The following is a 17672-nucleotide window of genomic DNA, read 5'->3' as shown; positions in this document are numbered from 1 at the left end:
GAGCCAATCAAGGATGGCCACCATGATGATTACTGAGTTGCCTCTTCTTTGACTGATGTGATGATGTGATAAAATCTATAGAGACTTCAAGATCAAATCAAGGAATGGTAGTTAGCAATGGCATGGTTTGAAATGATCTATAAGAAGAATGTAAAGCTTGTATTAGATAAAATTAATTAATCTGAAGAGGGAAGAAGAAGAAAAAGAAGAAGAGGATGAAGAGTAGGAGGATGAGAAGGAGGAGGAAAAAGATAAGGAGGAGGAGGAGGAAGAAGATGAGGAGGAAGAGGATTAGGAGGATAAGAAGGAAGAGGAAGAGGAGAAAGAAGAAGAAAAGAAGGAAAAGTGTGAAGGCCGCATATTTTAAAATCAGCCAGAGTCAGGAATTCAGGTTAGGGGAAAATCGTCAGTCTTTATTCTCAGTGAAGAAAGATCGGAGGTGGAAGAGAATCGGCAATAGCAATGTGTGCAGCTGAGTCAAGAAGCTAGCTAGACCAACAGCCACACGACCAGCAGCTACAAGCATGGAACCAAGGCCAATCTCTCCCAGCTTCTCTTCCTGTCTCTCTCTGCCTCCACCCCCCAAAATCGTCATTTCCTATACAACACATCAGGACTTGCACAGAGAGTGGGCAGGGCCATTCTTTATCCAATCATGTATATTAATAGAGTATAGCCCAATTACTATTTAGCCTCACGTACTTGGGACCTCAGTGGATCAACCTCAGCCCATTACAGAAAAGGAGGAGGAAAAGAAGAAGAGAAGGAAGAAAAGCAGGGCTATTTTGAAAAGCTGAGTAACTACACTAGTTTGTAGTTTGTGTGTTACGATTATTAGATATACGATATTAGAATATACATTTCAAAATAATAGTAATAGTAGCACAATTATACTTCTAATAAAGTAAAAAATTATGTTACAACCATAATAAGAGAGAAACATTCCTACTTTAAAGAATAGAAAATCCAGGGTGAAAAGCAGACAAACTGAAGGGCAACCAAATTTTCCAGACTATACTGTAGCCTGTGACATTTTAGAATGCATATATTATGATGAATCATTGGAGGTGTCATAGTAAGAGGAAAAGTACTTTTCTCCACATTTCTAGCTTATGTAAAAATATAAATTTGAGTTTCTGAAAAGAATTTATATTAATAATGTAATAATATATCTTTGTATATTGAACTTATTTTTGTACATGTACTTTCCTCCTTTTGTACATGTACATCTCCCATAGATAAGGTAAGTTCCTTGAGGGCAAAAATTATTTTTATCTTGATGTCATCAGTATATCTGGCATGTAGCTCACATTTAATAAATATCTGTTAAATGAATGATGCAACCAAGCAGAGGAAAGAGGGGATAGAAAATGAGACTGTAAATTTTATAGTCATTTAACAAAAAATGTTAGGTGCTATCATTTTAAAGTGGTATGTATTAAAAGAGATAGACCTTTAAAGGCAGGTATGGACCTATAGGATGGGAGAAGGATCAGTGTGAATTGACTCTTATTAAAAGTTGACTCAACGTGACTCTGCTTCTTAATTTTTCATTTGTATTTGTGTGAGTATGATTGATTTTGATTTTATTGTTAAGATATATTCAGGCAAACACATTCTCCTGAATGTTAATAAAGTCAAGTTATCTAAGAGATGAAAATGTCATACAACTGACCAATAAAAATAATTTATGGGAATTGTGACTACTAGGCTCTACCATTATTTTGATCAGCAATTCTGCAAAATCGTTTAGTAAAGATTGGTGGGGATGGAGGGATGATATAGACTATAGATCAAAGTTACAAATAGTGCTAATCTCTTAGGTGTCCTTTGGCTCTAGTATATCACAAGATGAGTCTGCAGAAGCTTGATTATGTCAAGAGGAATAAATGATTGCTTTCTGCAAATACCAACTTCTTCATTAGTGATTCTGTTATCATATGGGTCATCCTGGTTTATCGTTATCTCCTTTCCCTGGGAGATTTTCCTCTTTATATCTTACTGTATTTGTTAAGTCAATGTTTGCTGATTATCAATATTCAGATGCAGCTCTGGCCTTTGATCTGCCATTAATTAACTCTATAAATAGCAGACAAGTTGCTTAAAATGTTGGCCTCAGTGTTTTTACATCTACTGTGGTTGTAAACACCATTCTATCCTATAGATCTGCTGGGAATATAAAAATACTTGTATAGCATTTATGATAAGTAATGGTATGATTTGAGGCATAGGGCAATTTTATATATAATACATATATATATAGATAGATAGATAGATAGATAGCATTTCAAAATAGAACACACTAACCAATTAACATACTTTGCTGAAAATGAATCTGCTAATTCATCCTCCATACAGCCATCAAAGGAATTTTCCTATATTACAGATGTGATCATGTTACCCCACCTAATGTACAATACATACCATTGACTATTTGTTAATTTAATTATCAAATGTAAAATCTTCTTGAGATTAAATTTCTTCACATCCTGACAGTCTCCTGACACTCTAACCTTATTAAATATTACTTCTCATAAACTTACTATGCAGATCTTCTTGCTTTTCTGCATATATAGTTCTTCATGATTCTCTAGTCTATATCTTTTTACTTCCTATTCCCCATGTAAGGAATACATGACTTTCTTTCTACCACTTACTGGAATCTTAGTTTTCTCTAGTATACTTTTCCCCCCTACTCTAAGGACTATTTTATGTCAGGTTTCTATGATTCATAAATATATAACACATAAATAAAATATATGCATGTATGTATAGGTATGTGTATAATCTTTTCTTATTAGAATGTGTACTCTCTTGGGGACTCAGTATTTGACAAAACTTGGAAAGTAGAAAACAACCTGGCAGAAATTATATATGGACTAACATCTCATACTGTAAACCCATAAAGCTCAAAATGGATACATGATTTAGTCATAAAACAAGATATAAAAATAAATTAGAATAAGGAAGAAATTGATTACCTTTTGGATTTATGACTAAGGAAATTATTCATGATAAAAGAAGAAATGGAAAAGATCACAGAACATAAAAGAGACAGTTTTGATTACATAAAGCTAAAAGCTTTTCCACAAATGAAAATTACATAGATAAAAGGAAAACAGGAAATTAAGAAAAATCTTTTGTAGCAAGTTTCTTTTTAAAATTTCTCATTTCTAAGATTTATAGGGAATTTATTTAAATTTATAAGAATAAAAGTTATTTTCTAATTGATAGTTAAAGAATAGTAATGAGAAGTTTTGAAAGGCTATATCTAAACCATTAGCAACCATATGAAATAATGCTCCAAATCATTGATAAAGAAATGTAAATTAAAGGAACTGAAAACATAGTCCTTTCAGATCAGTGAAGAAAACTAAACAAAGAAAAATTTTACTCATTGGAGCTTCAGGAAAAAAGACACTATTGAATGTTAATAGAACTGTAACTTAATCTGGCCATTCTAACAATTTGGACAATTAGTTACTAAACTATGCAAACATTTTGATTTAGCAATACTATTAATAGGCATATCCTCTAAATATATCAATGAAGAAAGAAAGAAGTCACATACATGAAATGATATATAGCATCTTTTTCTGTTGCAGCAAAAACAAAAAAACAAAAATAAAAACTATCATTGTTTCACAAAAAAATGATGAATGAGGTAGCTTTAGAAAAACCTAAGACAAACAGAATGTTCCAGAATAAAATGTGCTAAACCAGGAGAACAATTTATGAAATAATAAGATTATAGAGAACAGCTTAGAAAGCTTAAGAACTTTGAGCAATATAATGGTTAATAAAATCCAGAGAACATGAATATGTTGCGAAATATGCTAGAGAGATTATAGATTCAAGATACAGAATAAGGTATGTATTCAAACACAAATGGAAATTTATTTTGATTTACTGGATAGATCTATATCATGCATTTACATATATGCATATAGTATATACAATGATGCACTAATGTGTATATTATATGTATATCACATGTATGCATAATATGGACACTATAAGCAAAGCATAAGTACATACATAAACATGTGTATGTAAAAAATATATATGCATACTTTTTGTTATATATTCTTTGAGGGAAGGACTGTTTCATTTTTATCTTTGTATTCCAAAGGCCTAGCATTGTGCCTAAAATATAATTGATACTTAGCTTAGTATTTGGTGTTTGATGATTGTCTCATTTTCCAGAAAATTAAGAAATGTATCTATAGATCATCTTTATTATATAGAGATTCAATATACACACAAGTGTACATATGGATAGATATTCATTTATTATATAAAACAGCCATGTGCTATACATGTCAATACAACATATATGCATATTTCATAACACATATATGCATATACATGTATTCCACAAATAAATCCACATATACATGTGTATAACTTTATGATCTCAATCTCTCACTCGCTCTTTCTTTCTTTCTTTCTCTTTCTCTCTCTCTGCCAGTATATAAAAGTGAAGACTACAGAAGCTATTAAGTTTTTGATGAAACTATGAGATTACTTTAAAAAACCCTTTTGTGTTTTCTCTAACAAAACTCTGAGTAAGTGAACATTCATCATAAAATCTGTGACAATTTATGCCAATACAGTATTTCATTGGAAATGATAGAATATCACAAGCAAGCTGAGTTAGCAACATGGTCTCTCTGGTTCTAACTCTTCAAAAAATCTGTTTAAAAGGTGAACAAATGCAGATTTAAGTTAAAAACAAATAACTCTTTCTGTGAGTGAAAATGCCTTTGTCAAATAACCTTTAATAGCTTCAGCACAGCTTAGACTAGACTGATTTGATTGTTATGTCTGGGGATTCAGCCTGGAGAGAGAAGAAAAAAAAAGAGAAAATAAAATGAAAGCTTCCATATTGATTAATCCATCTCCTTTGTCTTTTGATTTAAAGGTTCAGTTTCACAGTCTGCTTAGGATACAAGCTGTCTCCCACAAATCTCCCTATGGTGAAAGCAAGAAGACAGCTGAGACAGGTATTTCTGACACATGTAGAGTTGGAAAATTGAACACCTATTGATCCACATTTAAAAGATGTTATGTAAACAGGTTTAAGGGCAAAGATGTCCATCTTTTGACCTGATCCATTTATCACCTTGTTATAGGTCAGAGCAACATTACATTTCAAGAGAAGACACCATTGTCAAAATGGCTAGCACATTTTGCAAATCTTAGAAAATTTTGGCATTGCAAGGGATCTAGGGGTTCACCTAGGTAAAATTTCTACCTACTCAGGAGCTCTCTCCACAGCATCCCAAGTTAAATAATCATTAAGCTTTCTAGAGATGGGAAACTCACCACTTCAAAAGGCGGGCCATTCCACTGTAGATTGTTAGCTTTGTTAGCAAATGCTTGCTTGTTTTGAGGCAAAATATGTCTTCTATACTTTGCTACTGGTTCTGACCACGAGTCACATTAGACAAGTTATTTTTCCATGTGATGACCTTTCTAAAACAAGAAGTAACTCGTATAAGCCTTGCTCTCTCCCTAATTTCTCTCTCCTTTATGCCAATTCCATTAAATAATTCTCTTATGGCATGGTTTTAAATTCCCTTAACATTTTGACTACTCTCTTATTCCAATACCTTTCCTAAAATATGATGTCTAGAATTGAATACAATCTTCCAAATGTGGTTTGACCAAAATCTAAGATCACTTTAGCTTCTTCAGTTGCTTTTTCATACATAAAATTAACTCATATTAAGATGAGTTCAACAGAAACTCCTATTTTTTATGTGTGTGTGAACTATTGTCTAACAGTATCTTGTACATAGTAGGGATAATATGGATTTGGGATTATTATTCATTGTTACAGATGAGAATTTTTTCTACACATACAAATAGATACTTTCATTGCTCTTTATTATCTCAGAGAGTTTCCAGAAGCACTGAATCAATAGATAATAATATAGATAGGATTTGAACTTAGGTTTCCTTCATTTCAAGGACTACTTTTTGACCATTATACCACATTGTTTCTCATAATAGTGATTTAATAAATATTTATTGGATTGTATTGAATTAAACCAAGTCTTTCCTTTTCTGTCCTTTGGTGGTTGTTTTTTTTTTTTTTTTTTTTTTTGGAGCGCAAGTATAAAATTTAAGATTTGTTGCTATTAAATTTCATTTTGTTAGATTGCAGCTTATAGTTCTAAATTATCAAGATCTTTTTGGTTCTGGACCTGTCAACTGATGTGTTTTTATTCCTCCTAGTTTTGTGCACTTAAAAAAATGCCATATGTTTCTTCAAGTGCCTGATGAAAATACTGAACTATGCAGGCCAAAAGATAGATCCCTATGGCCATATGACTCCTTCTAGATTGACATTAATCAAATAATCACTACTCTTTGGATTTGTATAGTCCTTCAATCACTTCTTGCTCAAATCAAACCATACCATAATCATCCCACATTTATTTGCTTTGTTCACAAGAACTTTCCCCAGAAATTTCATGCTAAAAATCATAGTATTCTATGCAAATGACATTGGCCAAATCTATCAATTAAGTAGCCTAATAAAAAGAATAAAAATTTTAAAAACATATTTAATTTCAAGTGTAATTATTCTCCTAGTAAGGCTTGGATTGACTGCTTTGTATGTGTGTGGGGAAGGGATTAAAAGACTAATGGCATTAAGAGTCATATTTCTTTTCAAATCTGGAAGAAAGCTAATAAGTAATTAAAACTAGAGTGGAGAGTGTTTTTGCTATAAATGAGTTTAAGAATATCTCTTTCCCAAGATAAGAGAGGACATACCACAAAGAGAGGGGTGGCTAGAAATATTAAAGGGGTTGGGGTGTTTGGCAGATATAAAAAGGGTAATGGGGAAGAACTGTTGGCCTTTATCTCCTTTCCAAGCCTTATTTCCATTAGACACTATTGGGGTTCCTTTCTAAATATTCTATCATTATATTAAACTGCATTGTTTCTAATAAAAACAAATAGTTGTCCCCGCGCTTTTCATTTCATTTTATTCCTTGTTTGATATAAAGTAGGTATAAGATACTTCTGGGAGCCAAATTGGGTAAACTGATCTTTCTTAGTTCACGATTGAAATATGAACTTCCCTAACTTGTTACAAAGTCTTTTTTCTTCAACTAAAGACATAATATGAGCCATCAATATTTTGTGAACCTATGTTGATTTATAATAATTGTCGTGATTCAGATCCAGAAATTTAAGGTGTTTGGATGAACTCTTCAAATCAAAAAACCCAATGATAATATTTTACTGGACTGTGTACCTATTATTTTCCAGGTATTGTATAGGATTACTCTAATAACAATTCCTCTGAGATTAGGTTATTAGAAGATTATCAAATAAATAAGCTTTAGAACCATGTTTGCTGGAAAAATAATCCATTTCTTTTAAAGAAAAAAAGGTATTTTGTAGTCTAGTAGAGAATAAACAGAAACATTATTCTTTCTTAGAATCATTGCCACTAGCTAGACTAACAATTCAATGATATAATTCATGTGAAAACATGCAGAAGACAATGAAATGCATGCTAATGTATAGAACCCAAGTGCCTATGATTTCTACTTCATGCCTTAGGTAAGGAAGATGAGGAAAAGCAAATATAAAGAATGAAATAAAAATATATCACAAAAGCTACACACATACACACAGAGTATGCAAGAGTAACATATTTTTATTCAGTAAGAAAAAGCTCAGGTATGAACATACATTGGTTTTTATAACAGGCTTTATTTCTTTAAGTACACCACTGGAAAAAAAACAAACTCAAGAAGAGAAAATATATCAAATGTGATTGCATTTTTGGAAAAATAATTAATAAAAATATGTAAGCACTAAGAAGGATAAACTTCAATTATATAAAAAATAGGATTAATGACCACAGTTAGACAATATCTGAGTCATAAAGCAATGCAATGAAAAAGGCTATCTTTAAAATTAGTATTTAAAATATTAATTTGAATGGCTTTTCCTGCAATTAAGAAGTATACATTAAACAACTCCTAGGGACCAAACTCTAAGCTATGTGTTGGGAATATAAACACAAAAATGAGATGAGAAATTGTGCTGTATTATATAGATATATATTTCTAATCACTTTGACTGTAGTTTCATATTGAACTTAAAAGTTTTTAATACCTTGTAATATTAGAGATTGTTCTTTTATCTTTTCCACTATGAGGCTATCACACAAATATCTTTGACAAATCAAATGTACAAGATTTCTAAGTATTTCATACAAATATGATTTTCAATCTCCCTTCTCTCTTCTAAAGAATGATCAACTAACATATTTAATGAAGTAGTTAAACACTGTAGGGCATATAAAAGTGAGAGACATTCTGCCTATATTTAATGAGCCCCCCACTCACACACGCAGATGTACCATTCAAAACTGGCCCTGCCATTGGTCTCCACTGCCATTGACCTGTCAGCTATTTCTTCTAGCAATGCCATCCCTACACCTGCTCAGCAGCTATAGCTACCAAAACATTCAAAGAAAGGAACAACAACCACAAAAAGAAAAGTGTTGTCATCATCAAAGTCCTTGGCACTGTCAAATGGTTCAAAATCACAAATGTTTATGTTTTTCAGTGGAACTGATTCCAAAAGATTTTTGTTCATATATTAGCCTTATATCCATTCTACACTCCAACTAGACTGAATTATTTGTCCTTTACACCGCTGGGCTTCCCTTCTTTCTCAAAGCTACAGTCTCCCATATGATTATCTCCCTCTGTTCTTTGAGAACAGTGACTATCTCACTTGGTTATCTGATTCCCAAACCTTAGAACTGTGATTTGCCCTAAGTACTTAATAAATGTTTTTTTTTTTTTTTCATTCATTTATTAACTCATTCATTTACAAATGCTAAAATTTTCAGGAAAATGTTCACTAACAAAAAGAAAGAAAAATTGTAATTGCCAACTTGATTTAAAATAAAATATCATACATGGGTAATCTTGAATATTAATTTAACAAATTCAATTCAACAAGCATTTTAAGTATCTGTTGTGTGCCAGACCTTGTAAGACTATAGGAACTTTTAGAAACAAAGACTGATAAATAGTGTACTTAAGAAATTCACATTTTAATGAAAAATAAAATTGGCAAAATCCACTGCCAAAATCAGACCATGCTAAAAGAACATTGGTGGAGTAAAAATAAATTTAATAAAATCAATCTCTTTTTCAATATTTTGGTTTGGTCAGATTTTGTTAAGAATATTTTCTTATTGTGAGGAAAATTTATGTATACTTTCTGTAAGCACAGGCAATGAAGATAATTACAATGAGATAAAGAGAGAAAATGATAAAATCTATGGACATACAAAAAATGTTTATTTTTTAGAAATCTAGGATCAAAATTCTATTTCTAGGAGATCAACTAACAAGTATTTATTAAGCAACTATTATATGTCACTCCATCCTATTTTTGCCGCTCTACCTGGTTTTAACTTCATGGAAAAAGATACCCTCTAGTGTTTTCCCACCAACCTATCCTACTCAAGCAATATAAACTCACTTAGCACTTAAAAGAAAAATTGAAGGCAAAAACAAAAAGGGAGGGGGGCTGGCAGAGGGTGAGATGGATGGATAGAATCATGGAAACAACAAATATGAACTTGGATAGACTCTTAAGAGTTAGTGGAAGATAGAAGGACATGGAGTGCAATGGGATCAGAAAGAATTGGACGAGACTTAACAACAGAACAACAATACAGGACTTAGATTGTTGTACAGCAAATAACAAAATAGAATCAGATAGCTGAGCTTCTTTTCTCTTCACTATCTTAGGAGTTGAGGCTAAGGCTGAATGTTATTAGCAGTCAAGAATCAGGATTTCCAAAAATCCATTTGTAGTCCTAGAGCTCTTAGAGGTAATCTCTTAACTCAAAGTGTCTTTTCAGGTCCTTAGGGGACTAAGAAATGCACTCATTATACAGTTTTGGGATCTTTTCAATAGACAGAGGCTGTTCCCTGAATTTTAAATGGAATCATTGGATTCAGTAGAAATAACAATGGAATTTTCCACATGCCAGGGAAGGATCCTCTTAAGCGGCTAAGAATCTTCCTATAAGCTTGTATGAATTGTTCCAACTTCTGTCTCACAATTTACACCTCAGAGAGGACCAGTCGAACCTCCCTCTCAACTATTTATGAGATTAGGCAATGAAACATACAAGTGATGTACTAGCATGTAGCATGCCCAAAGCTGGATTTGCTATGAATATAGATTGACAGCCTATCACTAACTTGTCATGAAAACAATTATCAAAATGGTTTGAGCTTCAGAGAACATTTCTGGATATGGAGATAAGCCTACAACTTTGAATTCTTAATACTCTAGGAAGCAAAGGTGTCAACAAGTGGAAACTTCAGTTTTTTGATTAAATAACTGATTTTTAAAAACACTACAGTTCTCTAATTCACTCTCCTCATAACTTATACTTCCTACTTTATGCTATTCTACTGTTTATTTTTTCTTGCTCTAGATTTGTATTCAGGAAAGGCCTCAATGCTATTACTTATATCTAGGAGTAGTTTCCCCCCTCCTCCCTAATATTAAAGTTTAGAAGCCTTGCAACAAAATAATGTTTTTGATTTCAATTAGTTCAAAATAGCTTTAATGAAAAATAAAATTATAGTAATAGTTAACATTCTTTGCCAAACTATATTTTGTTTCTCTTTACTATTGTTATTTTTAATTGCCAATAAAAGTGAATGCAATTATCAAATGCTTGAACCATTATATAAATCATTAGCTTTATAGCAAAGGCTACCCTTGAAAGAGGCTATCCTATGATGTTCTTAAATTCACTCAAGAAGACTTCAATTTAACTTCATTCTCATTAATGCTAGACAATTAGTATTTCATGTATACCCTCTTTGCCATTTAAAAAAGAAATCTTTAATGAAGGCTGATTAATACACTGTACCCCAAAGAGAATTGAAAATTGAAATGGATTTAGGAATATTCCTTAGTTCAACAAATATTTTTTAAGCTTCTACTACAAGAAAAAGCACTTTGTAAGGCACTGGGCAAAAAGTGAAAAACCAAATACCACACAGCTCCTGTCCTCAAAAAGCTTTTATTCTCACCAGGAGTGGTAGAATCTGTTAAGGCATACACATTATTAATTATTTGTCAGGTTAGAATATTATATTCATAGAATAGGACAATGAGAGTAATTTGAAGGATCTGAGGAAGTGGAGACCAATTTATACTATGGGTATCCAGAAAAGTTTTATAGAGCAGGCAGTATTTAAATTAGGTCTTAATGGGAATAAAAATATTTCCAGAGACATGTTTACGACAGTTGATATATATAAACAAATGCCAGTAGATTAAGGGAACAACAATTAATTTGGTTTGCACTTAGTGTCTAGTATAAGCAAGGGAGACAGTTCAAAATCAGGCTTTGAAAAGTATTTTTCAAGTAAGATTATGTTTTGGGAGTATTCTGGAGGAAGAGTTTCAAATGTTATTCAAATATTGTTTTAAATTTTTAAAAGAAGTCTCTTCTCCTTTGCACTACTGTGAATTATAGATAGATATAGATATCCACATGCATGCATTTAGATTTTTTAAAGCTATTTTAAGATGAATTAATTTAAAATAAAATTATTTCATAAATCACCTTTCAGAATAACACTTCAAAGAATAAAGAGGTACAGATAACAGTGAAAAGTTCTCTCTTGACACCTAATTGGTATAACTAATATAGTTCTGAACTTGAAGGTTGAACTACCTGAGTTCAAACCTTGCTTCAGATTCCCAATTTTCAAAATAGGGATTATAAAAAGACACATTTTGCAAAACTGAAAGTGTTATCAAATGTGAACTATTACTATTATTTTTTAGCAAGTCAAATTTTTGCTGATTTCCTCAAATGTACTATAAAAAGTACCTCATCTTATAAACCTATAAATATAAAAGAAAACAAAAAAGCTGACAACTCTCTCGCTCCAATCACCCTTTCTCTGATCTTTATCTGCTGAGCTCAGAAACATTGTAGTGAGACTAGTTCTTGAAGATCATAACATCAGGGAGGTGATGCCATAACATGCAAGTGAAATGGATTTAAGTGAGGGAGGGCTGTGCAAAGTCACCTGCTTCACTTTCCTCTCCAGAGCCATTTGGCTCCAGTGGCCAGATACAGATCAAGACAACTAGAGATGGGTCTGGATGAAATGGGAGATCGTGACCTTTTTAAACTAAGATATTCAACAAATCTCAGTTTGATTGAGGCCACATCCTTTCAGTGATTAAGGCTAGATATGTGGGAGGTAATTGGGGTAAAGTGATTTGCCCAGAGTCACATGCTTAGTGTCAAGTGTCTAAAGCTGGCTTAGTGTTCTAACTACTGCAATATCTTGTGTGTGTGGCCTGCATTCTCCAGTTATTAAAAGTAGATAGAAATTGAGGCAAAGAATCTCCTCCTTCACCTAGTCTAAAAAAAACTAACTAACTGAATGAATAAATGAATGAGAAGACCCTCAGTTTCTAGCTAAAGCAGAAATGATTGTGATTTACATTCAATCTGAGTCAATTTGGGCTCAAATAAGGACCAAATAGGGTTAGGACCTAATGGTGGCCAATTAGAATCAGACTGATTTTGGTTTACTAAGGAGGACAAATTTGTTGTAGGTAAAGAATTCAAATATTTTATCAGTCCATAATATATATTGAGGCAGGAAATAAAAACTCAGAATTGGGAGTTAAGAAACCATACATAAGGATGACAGGGGGCTGCATGTTGACTTAGTTTTGAAATTAAATATTTTTCCATGTTTTATTGCATTATTATTTATTTTATTAAATATTTCTTGATATATTTTACTTCAGTTTTGGCGACACTGGTGAATGTCATGGGCCCCATTCTACACACAAGCTGCCTTTTTGACACTTATGTTCTAGTTCTTTCCTCTGGCTGAAGATAAGATCACAGTCATGCTACAACCATTGAATCCCCTTGAAGAATTCATCTTTTCAAATATTTTCACTTTTCTAATTATCATAAAAACCTTAGTTCCTAGAAAACAAAGTCTTGGGATAACAATTTAATGAGAGGCACAAAAGACGCAACCATCTAAATTTTTTTTTGCAGTATTTTTTTGTTGTTGTTCTTGTTGGCACATCCTTTAATTAGATGTTTCATTAACTTGATCTTTTCTTTGAACTAAGGAATGTTCCTAAACCCATTTCAATTTTCATTTCTCTTTGGGGCACAGTGTATTAATCAGCCTTCATTAAAGATTTCTTTTTTGAATGGCAAAGAGGGTATACATGTTTATGTGTGTGTGTGTGTGTGTGTGTGTGTGTGTGTATGTGTGCGTGCAGCTTTTCCTTCAGTAAATTCTTCTACCTCATTGTGGCATGGATGTGTCATGTCATAGTCCCTTCCAGCTCTTATCATCCTATGATCTTAAAGAACATGAATTTAGGTTTTAGAAGCATGTGCTAGTGTAAGATAAACTATGACTAATTCTACCACTATAGAAATGTTTAGGTATGGATGTGTCTGCTGTGTATCTGTGCCCAAAGATCATTCTAGCTAAATTCAGAGAGACACATTATCACAAAATTGTTTAAATCATAGATGTCAACTATGTAAGTGAGGCAAGGTAATTATAATCTGTACTGGTGGATTTTCAAAGGCCTTTGACTTCATCTAACTATGAAAATGTTAAAGATTTAGTTATAGGATGTGATATGAACAAAGTGATGCTTAGAAAGCCTGGCCTGGCAGGGTATGAGTGATAAAATGTCTTACTTTAATGCAATTATGTATATATATATATATATATATATATATATATATATACATGTATGTATAGATATGTATAGGTATGTATGCATATATACACACATATACAGTTATATATAAACACATCTGTTTATATATTCTATCTTTTCTTTTTAAACAATTATTTGTTTAGAAAATGAAAAGAACATTAACTTAATCTTTAGCACAAAAATATAAAGTGTATATCAAAGATTCTAGATCATACTAAAAAGTATTTTATCCTGGTGCATTGAAAAGGCTAATGGATTTACATACAATATACTTTGGTTTGCATCCCAACTCAGCCATTTATGTAAAATATGTGAACAAGTCTTCATCTTTCTGGCACTCATTTTCTTCACCACAAAAAGAAGACATTGGCCTAGATGACTTTTATGATCCCTTTTAGTTCTGAATCTATAAATGTGATCCTAACCTTGGAAGACATTTGAAAATTGGTAGTTCCAAATTGCATTCTCCAAAGTAACTGATTCGTTCCCCACTTTTCCTTTATCAAAATGATGTATTATAAAAGATATGACAACCCTAAAATTACCCCTTAATTCTTTGTCCATTATCTGCAATTCACTGAACTTACCCGTCCTGCATAGTGCATAATAGTGAAGGTGGTACAATGATCTTTGAGTGCCACATTTCCATTCCCATCCTTAATGGCAGAATATACTGCATTGGAATTGGAAGATTCCAAGAGAGACTGCAGCCGTTTGGGGAGATTAGATTCCAGTGATCCAAGTACTTGGCTCTCTTCATCCAACAAAGAGAGAAATCCAGATGGTTTCTGAAAAGCAAAAGAAACAATAATTTTTAAAGGCTTTAGGCAGTTCTTTTACTCTAATACTTTCAATTTGGTACTTTTTGTTAAATAGGAAATTTGTTTAATATTTTGTGACTAAGAAAATAAACATAACTTTTTAAAAATTAGGTCTAAAAGTGACTTTTTAGACATTTTTATGAATTGAATTTCATAATGATACATTTTATTATAAACATGGATTAAAAAAAATCTTATTGAAATGAGATTTTTAAAAAAATGTTGCTATGTCAAGAAAGTTGCAGGTTTTTTTTTTTTTTTTGATATATGGAATTTTGGCTTAACCTAAACTTTTGATATCATATTCTATGTTCTTTCTACTATATCCTACTTCCCCTCATCAGTATTTAGATTGTTTCAGAGTTAAAATAATATGCACAATAGTTCATCTGGAGGTAGGATTGTTTAGAAGTTAGAAATCACCACCAACAAACATGAAAAAGAAAAAGACTAAGTCTCAAGATTATGTGACAAAAATCCCACTCAGCAGGAAGTAGGAAGTGCCTCTATGACATTCCACAGTTCAGACCTTGAAAAAGCAACTGTGGAGAAGAAAGTTATAAATCTCAAATTAGAAGGCTGATCGTTTGTGACTGCCAAAGAAAAGAACTAAAGAACTACAGTATCCAATGTTCTAAAATTAAATCTGCATCACTGGAAAGGGTTGCTTAACAGTACTTCCCAGCCTCCAACATCTCCCCCATATTTAGCATACCATTCTGCCTACATAGCTTGGACATCTGTTGAACAACTTTTTTACCTAGTGCTTTGTATCATTTTACTCTCTCAATTTGGTCCTGAGTAAACTTGCTGGAGTGAAGTTAAAAATTGCTTTTATAATTAAGATAATTGGTTGAGTCCATATTCTGTGATAGATATTCCTCTGTAGACTGACCTAGATAAGTTCTGAGAACTCAATCCCCAAAATGTGACTTCCTTCTCTACAATAACTGATAGCAATCTCATAAGAAGGTTGTTAGAAGGAAAGAAAGAATAGCAATCTGTACTAAAAAAAGGGCATACCTATACTGAAAACTGATATACTTTTTGAAATATTGATGTAAGAAATAATGGTACCTTAGGGAACAGAAAAACCTAACATATTTTTGTCAATAATCATACATTAGTGACTTATCATACCACTTTCCTAGCAAAGCCTGAAGATAGTGGCTTGATGAATAGATTGAGCAGGCAGCTGCCTTCAAGGTTTAGAATGAGGCCCTCAAACACCAGCCAATTTTAGTAGCTGATATTTCACTTTTCAAGAGTGATTCCTTTGGGTCTTGAAGACTTTTAAGTATTCCAAAGTACCCTATCAAAATGCAAATATGTATTAGAGAAGTCAGTTTTGACTATCAATTAAAGCTAATGGTAATTATTTACATAATATTCCCAATCATTTCAGCTATCTGACATGAGAATGGGAAACAAAATACTAGGTTTAGAGAATTAAGGAATTTGAGGCAAAGGAGAAATCCAGAATACTGAAAAAAAAATTTATTTTTGAAAAATTTTGAGAGACAGAGAGAGACACACATACAAGGGCAGACAGAGAGAAAGAAAGACCTCAGAGACAGACAGAGACAGATATAGACAGAGACAGAGATAGAGACAGAGATGGAGACAGAAACAGAGAGATGGAGATAGAGAAAGAGAGACAGAGACAGGGAGATAGGAACAGACACAGAGAGACACAGTGAGATAGAGAGATAGAAATAAAGACAAACAGAGACAAACAGAAACACACATACACATGCAGACACAAATTTTCAGCTAGAAGAATGAAGGACTAGAAAAGATGCTTACACATGTCATTTCAATTCCTTCCTTGAAGGAAGAGAAGCTTTTCAGTAGGTGAAGGTGAAGGTGAGAAGGCAGTATATTTCAAGCACTAGAGATATAAAATGAAATGAAAAAGAAAACGCTGCCTTCTTTTCTTAACAATCCTTCTTCCAGATAAATTATTATGCATATTATTTTAACTCTGGGACAATCTACATACTGATAAAGATTAATGGGATATAGTAGAAAGAACATGGAATATGATGTTTGAGGTCATACTATGAACTTTTAAATTTACACTGTCAATCAGTGGATCACATATATGGTGATCCAGAAGAAGAAAGGCTTCAGTTGCATTTAAAAGTAAAAAAAGGCAAAATGTATAGTAGGGAATAGAAAAATAAAGTTTTTTTTTTTCCATTTAGGCAAAGAATTTAAGTGGAAGAATAAGGACTGATTGTAGGAATATGATGTGGACTTTGAGATTACACATATTCAAAGATAGATAAATAGGGGAATAAGATTGGGAAAGTTGAGGAGGAGATAACTATAAACAATTGCAACTTGATTTAAGTTTTTAGCATTTTTAAGGAAAATTTTTTTAGCAAAATTTAGATGAGAATGTAAAAGGGATTTTCAGATTGTATTTTTTTTAAATGGAATAGATATTTTCTTTTTCTTTCTGAGATGGCTTGAGTAGTTCTGTCTCGATGGGAAAAATAGACTAAATGTCTTCTTGGGGTCCCTTCCAGCACCACAATTTAATGATTTTATGAATCTATTTTTATATAAAGGAAGGATAAAGAATAGTGTACTCTCTAAAATAGCTGAATAGGGTCTTTTTCAAAGAACCATCAAGCACTCTAGATATATCATCTATAAATACTCATAATAGCTTTATGTATGGGTCAGTGAATATTGATATCTACCCAATTTAAATTAAGAAACTGAGGCAAAAAGTCATTTAGCACCTAATCTAAATTTAACAGTGATAAATAGAAACATTTGATTCTGAAATATAAACCATTAAAAAAAAAAAAAAAAAACCTCCTTCACCCCCTATTTTAAAGTCTTGGCCAGTAAGTTCACTATTGAAGTTCATATAACCTTTGACTATGAGTATTAAGAAAATCTTACGAATGTATTTTATGATTCCTCTAGTCTTAGAGATTATATTATAAATTGTGAACATTAAGAATATGCAGCTGTGCCAAAAGAGATTCTTTAAGGAAGGAGCCAAAGTTGAGCATTTTTATAACAAAA

The 17672-nt window shown here is 32.2% G+C and overlaps 1 protein-coding gene across 1 annotated transcript in view; it reads right to left on the bottom strand.

The window, feature by feature from the left end:
* The window catches only part of MYO16 (myosin XVI), a 713480-nt gene that overhangs the window by 225319 nt on the left and 470489 nt on the right, over positions 1 to 17672 (bottom strand). The window contains exon 23 of the mRNA XM_031958702.1: positions 14394 to 14594. Within this exon, the coding sequence (XP_031814562.1) occupies positions 14394 to 14594 (201 nt within the window). The remainder of the gene's footprint in view (positions 1 to 14393; positions 14595 to 17672) is intronic.

Source organism: Sarcophilus harrisii, chromosome 3, assembly GCF_902635505.1.
Source record: "Sarcophilus harrisii chromosome 3, mSarHar1.11, whole genome shotgun sequence".
NCBI lineage: Eukaryota > Metazoa > Chordata > Mammalia > Dasyuromorphia > Dasyuridae > Sarcophilus > Sarcophilus harrisii.
Note: the sequence above shows the minus strand (reverse complement) of the source record. Positions and strands in the feature narration are given on the sequence as shown.